Source organism: Nannospalax galili, unplaced genomic scaffold, assembly GCF_000622305.1.
Source record: "Nannospalax galili isolate Female #2095 unplaced genomic scaffold, S.galili_v1.0 scaffold18, whole genome shotgun sequence".
In the NCBI taxonomy this organism is placed as follows: Eukaryota; Metazoa; Chordata; class Mammalia; order Rodentia; family Spalacidae; genus Nannospalax; species Nannospalax galili.
Genome location: NW_008346548.1, coordinates 262,590 through 270,343, shown reverse-complemented (window position 1 = coordinate 270,343; position 7,754 = coordinate 262,590). Strand labels below are relative to the sequence as shown.

The following is a 7,754-nucleotide window of genomic DNA, read 5'->3' as shown; positions in this document are numbered from 1 at the left end:
CTAGGTCGACTACTTCCAGGGGACTATGAGCATCTCTCAAAAGGTCCTATAATGGTGGTGGGTCACCTGTCCTCTTGATCAAGGAGGACGAGGAGACCCCACCAGATGTACTTGAACCAGTGTCTATAAAAGGGAGGGCCAATACAGAGGAATCATTTCCTCCATGCTTCTAAGCGAAGCCAACCATGGTCAAGCAGGACCTTTGACTTATCTTCACATAGGTGGATCTGGTAAAAGAAAGGAGCCAGGGGCTCCTCCCAAGCCCATGTGACCCCTGAGGAACAGATCCTCAAAGGACCTTAAGAGTAAAAATAAATCAGTTTTATCTGGACCACCTATATGGCCTTAAACACCCAAAAGGAAAGTATAACCAAAGATCAAATGTGCCAACATAATTTCATAAGAGCCCATATGTATAGCTAAAGGCTACATAACAAGCAACAATGCCAGACAAGTGATACCTTCTTTTGAGTTAATGGCCAGGGTGGCCAAAGGGATTCCCAAAACTTTAGTTTTATTAAGGTTTAACAACATCCTCATGCACTGAATTGCTAATTATGAAGAGAAGGATGGTGCATGTACTAATCTTTATAACCTGTTATTATATCTTTCTTTAGTCTACTCTAAAATTATAAGAAAACTACCATCAAGGATATCTACTACCCAAGAAATCAGGTATCTGATGAACAAATTCTGTTACTATAGATATCTTCAAATGCTATATAAATTCTACTTTTAGTTCTAAGGACTAGATTTCTATCAAATAGAATATCTCATAAAAATTGCTAGATTTAGAATGATTCCTTAAAATAATAAATGCTAACATTCATACATACAGAAATATTCTTATTTGTTTGTTCTTTGAGACAGGGTCTCACTATGAACCCCGGGCTTTCCTGGAACTTATGTAGAACAAGCTGGCCTCGAACTTTGTCTCTTGAATTCTGAGATTAAAGATGTGTACTGCCACCATGGGGCCCTCAGAAATGTTCTTATATAAAAGACTCTTCAGCCAGGCGTGGTGGCGCATGCCTTTAATCCCAGCACTTGGGAGGCAGAGGCAGGCGGATCTCTGTGAGTTCAAGGCCAACCTGGTCTACATAGTGAGTTCCAGGACAGCTGGGGCTACAGGGAGACCCTGTCTCAAAAAGACAAAAAATAAAAAACAAAAAATAAAAAAATAAAAGACTCTAAGATGTCAGTGTGTCTAGTCAGGAAGAAGTCCAATTTTGTGTGGAGAAACTAGAAGGCTATCCAAGTTGAAATTCAAAAAGGATTCTAAGTTTAAACCCATTTATTTTACAGTCATTGCAGACTACAGAGCAAACAGTCTTAAACTTCCTTTTAGGTACACGAACTAGTTCTTTAAATGAAAATTAAATGAAATAGCTGGTTTCTCAGGAAGACAGAAATATGCTTCATGCCATACTAGCTTCTCACTAATACAGTTAATAACAATGTAAGTAGAATACAACTGTGTGCTGGCATTTCCACAAGAAAAGCTAAGCAGACTATTTCCCTCTATCCACCAGGCAACAGTGCATTCTAGTGGTCAAAGGACAGCATGATGAGAAATGCCTTTGGTATCTAAAATCAACACATCTAAAATCCAGAAGCTCATCACAAAGTATTACATAAACTGTTGTAGAATTGAGGAAATTTTGCATTCAATGAAGATATAAAAAAGAAAAGACATTACCCAAAAGCTCCAGTCACCACTCCAGTTATGTGAATTCGGTCCCTGTTTTTTAGCTGATACTGTATTATTCTCATCCACAGTAGGGTTAGGATTTTCAGCCTCTTCTTGTAACTCAGTGGCAAGTCTTGAATCCCCTTCATTTATTACCTGCAAATAAATACCAAACAAGTTAAATTATTTTTAAGAGATGTCATTTATTTATTTTTATGTGTATGAGTGTCTTGACTGCATATATATAAATGCACCCATGTCATGCAAAGCCTGTGGAGGCCAAAAGGGGGCATTGGATCCCCTGGAACTGAACAGTTGTCAGCTGCCGTGTGGATGCTAGGAATCGAACCAGTCCACTGGAAGAGCAGCCAGTGCTTTTAACTGCTGAGCCATCTCTCCAGCCCTGAAATGCCCATTTTAAAAGATAGATTTAATGTTCAAACCATATAAATTACTTTTAAAAATACTTTATTTATTTTTTTGCTGGGCATGGTGGTGCACGCCTTTAATCTTAGCACTTGGGAGGCAGAGGCAGGCAGATCTCTGTGAGTTCAAGGCCAGCCTGGTCTACATTGTGAGATCCTGGACAGCTGAGGCTACAGGGAGACCTTGTCTCAAAAAAGACCAAAAAAGAATTTTTTTTTAAATTTTTTTAGGTGTACCTATGTTGTGCAAGGCCCACAGAGGTCAGAAAAGGTTGTCAGATCCCCTAGAACTGGAGTTATAGATAGTTGTTAGTTGCCATGGGTGCTGGGACTCAAACCTGGGTCTGCTAAAAGAGCAGTCATTGCTCTCGACCACTGAACCATCTATCATATATAAATTACATTTTAAAGGTATATTTATTTTGGCCAGGTGTGGTGGTTCATGCCTTTAATTCAAGCACTTGGGAGGCAAAGGCAGGCAGATCTCTGTGAGTTCAAGGCCAGCCTGATCTACATGGTGAGTTCCAGGTCAGCTGGGACTACAGAGAGACCCTGTCTCAAAAGACCAAAAAAGAAATACATTTATTTTGTATAGATGTGTATGTATACACAGGTGCCATGTGTAGGGCAGGGGCCAACTTCCAGGAATTGATTCTCTCCTTCCACCATGTGAGTCCTGGGGATTAAATTCAAGTTGTAAGGCTTGGAGTTATGTGCCTTTGCCCTCTGAATCATTTCACCAGTCCTTCAATTACTTTTTAAAAAGATTTATTCAGAAAAAAAGATTCATTCATTATTTTTTTGCAGGAGCCCACAGAGGCCAGAGGACAGTGTTGGATCCCCTGGAACTAGAGTTACAGGTGGTTGTGAGGTACCATGTGGGTGTTAGGAACCAAACCCTGGTCCTCTGTAAGAGCAGTAAGTGCTTTTAACCACCAAGCCAACTCTCTATCCCTAAATTACTTCTTAAAATTCATCAGCCAGGCACAGTGGCATGTGGGAGACAGAGGCAGGCAGATCTCGCTGAGCTCAAGGCCAACCTAGTCTATATAGCAAGCTCCAGACCAGCCAGGGTACATAGTGAGACCCTGTCTCAAAAAGCAAAACAAAATAAATAATTTTTAAGCTTTCCTTTTTAAAACTGTATTCTTTATTTGTGTGCATATGCAAGCGTGCGTGTGTGCGTGCTTGCGTATGTGTATGGGTGTGTGTGGTGGGGAGGCCTGTGCCACCTGCACAAATTAAAATCAAAGGACAACTTGTAGGAGTAGAGTCTCTCTTTCTACCACGTGGGTCCTGGGGATCGAACTCAGATTGCCAGGCTTGGCAGCCTTTTCCTGCTGAGCCATCTCACTGGTCGTATAAAATAAAATTTTAGTTTTAAAGAAAAATATTTAAACACTTAAAAGAGAGAAATTAGAGGTGGAGAGAAGTCTCATTTGGTAAAGTGCTTCCTGAACAAGCATGAGGACCTGAGTTCAAATCCCTAGTACTCACTTAAAAGTTGGGCATGTGCCTGATGCTAAGGTGGGTAAAAATAGAAGAACTCTAGGGCATAGTGGCCATTCAATCTGGCCTAACTGGTGAGCTCTATATTCAGTGAGAGACCCTGTCTCAACATATGAGGTAGAAAGCAATTGAGGAAAAAACCTGACATTGACCTCTGGCGGACAGACAGAGAGACAGACAGACACAAACACAGACATAGACACAGACACAGACACACACACACACACACACACACACGACAGAAACTGATGTTTTTTGCTTCTACCATTCATCATTTATACATGAAACAAATAAATATCTTTGAACTACTATTTGTTAGGTAGTTTAGTTGGTATTAAGAATACAAAGATAAGTCAACAAAGTCATTAGCCTCCAGAAGTTCACAGTCTACTAGAACAATAAAGAAAGAATAATTTTTTAAAAAACTACAGTGTGTGGGAAATGTCTGGGGACACTGACTTGACACAGTGGGCCTTAACTTCCAGGACAGAGTATATGGATTCCAATGGGGGGGGGGTGCTATGGGAGGGTGATGGTGGGACCGGGGTATAAAAATGATTCAGATGGTTTGAGATAGTCTGTATGAAATACAACAAAATTTAATAAAAATAGACTAAAAAAAAAACCTAGTGTGATAAGAGTTTAACCACTTTGGAGAAATCTCTGCAATGCTCAGTAGGGCTAAAGTTAGGACTATACTACAACCCAGCAACTTAATATACACATGAAGCAAAGGCTATCTGTAATGCCAATGCAGCAGACTTGCCATTTTCCATTGGTAGAAAAGTTAGTAAATAAGCTCTGATTTATGAAAACAATGGAATTAAAATTAATGAAGCCTCTGTCTCAAGCAGGCATTCGCATACACTCTAGAGTACCCAGGGCAATGACTTATATTTTGTGAAGGATATGGGATCATTGGGTAGTTGCTCATGAAAAAGCTATAATTAGAAAGGAGGGAGATGGGAAAAGGGATTGGCAGCAGGCATTAGAAAATGAGAACACGGCTCACCAGGACCAACAAATATCGAATATGGCTGTTGCTGCTGTCACTTTTGCCTCTGATCATCAGGATTACAGGGAAAAGCACGCAGGGCACCAGTGGTGCATAAAAGAAGTTGATCCAACTTAAGATCAGAGTTTTTAAACTCTAGGAAGTAACCACAGATAGTGGGGAAGCCCCTAAGCTTGGTGATACTGATTGGTAGGTCTCTAGAGGAAAAGATTCATAAATTATGAAAGGGTAGAGAAGGCTCCTCCACATGAAATCATGAAATATACCCATTCACTTAAAAGACAAAGAATGAACAAACCTGGTACAGCAGGAGGGAAAAAACAAACTAACAAAATTTGATCTAGTTAGAAATACAATATTTAGTGGCAAGTCCAAGAACACACACACACACACACACACACACACAAAGTAAATAAAACTATTGTCTTGCCTAAATACTTCATGGTCATCCAGGCCCAAGGAATGGTACTACCACACCATTGAGGTTCTTCTCACCTCAATTAATCTAATCCAGATAATCCTTCACAGACATGCCCAGAGGCTTGTCTCTTTGGTGGTTGTCAAGTTGACAGATTCTATATAAACCATTACATCATCAAATACAGACTTTACAGGCAAGATCTTCACTGAGCCAAATCTGGGCTTTCTGACACAACTACTGCCGAAGGGCATGGCCTCACCTGCCCTCATGCCCATGCAGATATCATGATGCTGGAAGAAGTCACTCTCCTTTTGGACCCTCTGTGAACCCAAGGAGCAATTTAGGTTCAACTGAGTGAACAGCAATGGTAGTTTATAGCCTTTATGAACAGCATCAAGCAACACCATTACATGTGATGGAACTCTCTGGAGTACTTGCTTTATTCCTTAACCAGGATGTTCCTGAAAAAGGACAAGACTCAAGGGTTAATACAGTCAGCTGAAACTTCAGGAAGTCCTCTTAACCCCAATACTGAATGTTCTAGCTAACAACTGGCTGCATCTGAACAGTTTACAGATTCTTGGGTCACTGCTCTAGTGTTCACCCTTTGGAGTGAAGAATTTTCAGATACCCTATTTCACTGATACCCAAAGTATAATTCAAGGTCACACATGTGACTATATATACTAAATCCATATAACAAGGCCTCATCACACCTTATCCCCTTCAGAGTTCCAGAAATATCCATAGTAACCAAGGCACTCAATTTATTTTGCAAAATACAATTCCAACAATGTTCTCAGTATAACTTTCACCTTTCTTACTGGCTTCAGGCTTCTGGCCTCAGAGAGCACAGTGGCTTTCTTAAACAAGTTAAATTAATTAAATATGGCTGGGGAGATAGTTCAGTAGGTAAGTGCTTTCCATGCAAACATGAGGACCTGAGTTCACCCCCTAAGTCCCCCCCCAAAAAAAAACCTGGGCATGGTGGCATGTTTATAACCCCAGCTCTGGAGAGGGGAAGACAGGCAAATCCCTGGGACCCCCGGCCACCCAGGCTAGTCTAATATGCAAGCCCCAAGCCAGTGAAAGACTCTGGCTCAAAAAAAAAAAAAAAAGGCAGATGGCACCTGGGAATGACACCTGCGGTTCACCTGTGGCCTCACACATGTACGCATATCTACTCACATGTTCACTTGCACACCCATGCACAAGGAAAGTTCAGTTATATTTAAAATGGCACATTTCAGTCACCCATTGAAGCCTCAGGGGTGAACTGTAATAAGGAAAAGTGATTTCATTTTATGTTTTCCTCCAAACAAATTTTAAGCCTCCCCCTTCCTTCTTCCTCTTCTGGGCAATTTGATAAGCCTGTGCTCTTTCCTATGATGTGGGTGGAATAGTCACACAAGCACCCCTTGCTCAAACACAAACTCTCACTCAGACTGAACTGTGTAATCACACTAAGAACCTGAAGCCACTCTTTACCTTTCCCTTAGGGCCCTTTCTGGCTCTACCCAGAGACTGCAATTACCATTTCATACTGTCATGATTTGAGTGTGCCATCATCAGTACTACATCTGAATCAAATTTGGGGTAGGGTTCAGTTTAGTTTTCTAAGGCAGCTATAATGGACTACTGTGCCTCTTATTAGCTGTGTGTTTCTTGGCAAAGTTACTCAATCTCTGTCTCCTTCACTCTAATATCTAATCAGCCAATAAGCTCACTATCTTATCCTGAAGACCCCAGCTGCCGCAGTTGAATGAATGACTCAGTATCTTGGCTATTTCATAGTAATGTTTTGTAAATCAGCTGAAATCATTCATTCATTCATTTATTCATTCGACAATTATTTGAAAGGCTCTACCCTTCAGTACACTAAAATACCTCTCTGAAAGTAAAATATACAACTAAGTAGTAAAGGCAGAAAGGGCAATATTGAGAAACGCAAGTAACCTGGCAACAAAAGGCTTTCACCCTAAAGACTAATAAGTAACTTTTTCCACTTATCAAAGGAGTAGTAAACAAATGACAAAACTAGTTGAAACTAAAAATTTGGTTGAGAGCCTAGGGATTTAAACTCAGCTCTTTTTACCAAGGGCCGATGGAGAAGGGAATGGGTGAGACTGGAAAGGATGCCTAGACTCATTGGGGCCTGGGGCTGAGACATCTGGACCAGGACGCTTAGAGGACCAAATTCAAGCACTTAAGGCTCCCAGGGAAGCATCCGACACCTCCTAGCTCAACGGGAAAAGGCTCACAGGTGGCACAGGAAATCGTTTCCTTGGTAACAACTTCTCAGATTACTCCAAAGGGCACAGAGGGGAAAACTGCCAGTAAAGCCACCTCCGGGGAGCCTGACCCGCCGAGGCTTACCTGGCGGGCGGTCGAAGCGCCCTCCATAGCAGCGCCCTCCGGCGCGTGCGCGTCCCCGAAAGCCCCCCGCCCGGAAGGGCCATCCAGGCACGCGCCCTGCGCCCCCCTCTGGCCTTGCGTCCCGGCTCTGGCTTCCCCCGCACGTCCGCCAGCCTTCGGAATCCCACCTATAGTCTGCCCGGGTGCCTTACGCCCTCTGGCGGCGATCAAGGACCACTGCCTTTGGTGAACTTAGATGGAAAAGTCAACCACTCCAGTGGGGGTCAACGATGATCTTAACGCCTGACCTCAGACTGCTGTATCTACGTGAAATGCAGA

At 42.1% G+C, this 7,754-nt stretch overlaps 1 protein-coding gene across 1 annotated transcript in view; it reads right to left on the bottom strand.

Annotated features, from left to right (window-relative positions):
- Window positions 1-7,497, bottom strand: part of Gramd1c (GRAM domain containing 1C) — a 101,482-nt gene extending 93,985 nt beyond the window's left edge. Inside the window, exons 1-2 of the mRNA XM_008842853.3 lie at window positions 7,437-7,497; window positions 1,700-1,846 (exon numbers count right to left, since the gene is read on the bottom strand). Of these exons, the coding sequence (XP_008841075.1) occupies window positions 1,700-1,846; window positions 7,437-7,463 (174 nt within the window). The 5' untranslated portion in view covers window positions 7,464-7,497. The remainder of the gene's footprint in view (window positions 1-1,699; window positions 1,847-7,436) is intronic.
- Between the last annotated feature and the right edge of the window lie 257 nt (window positions 7,498-7,754).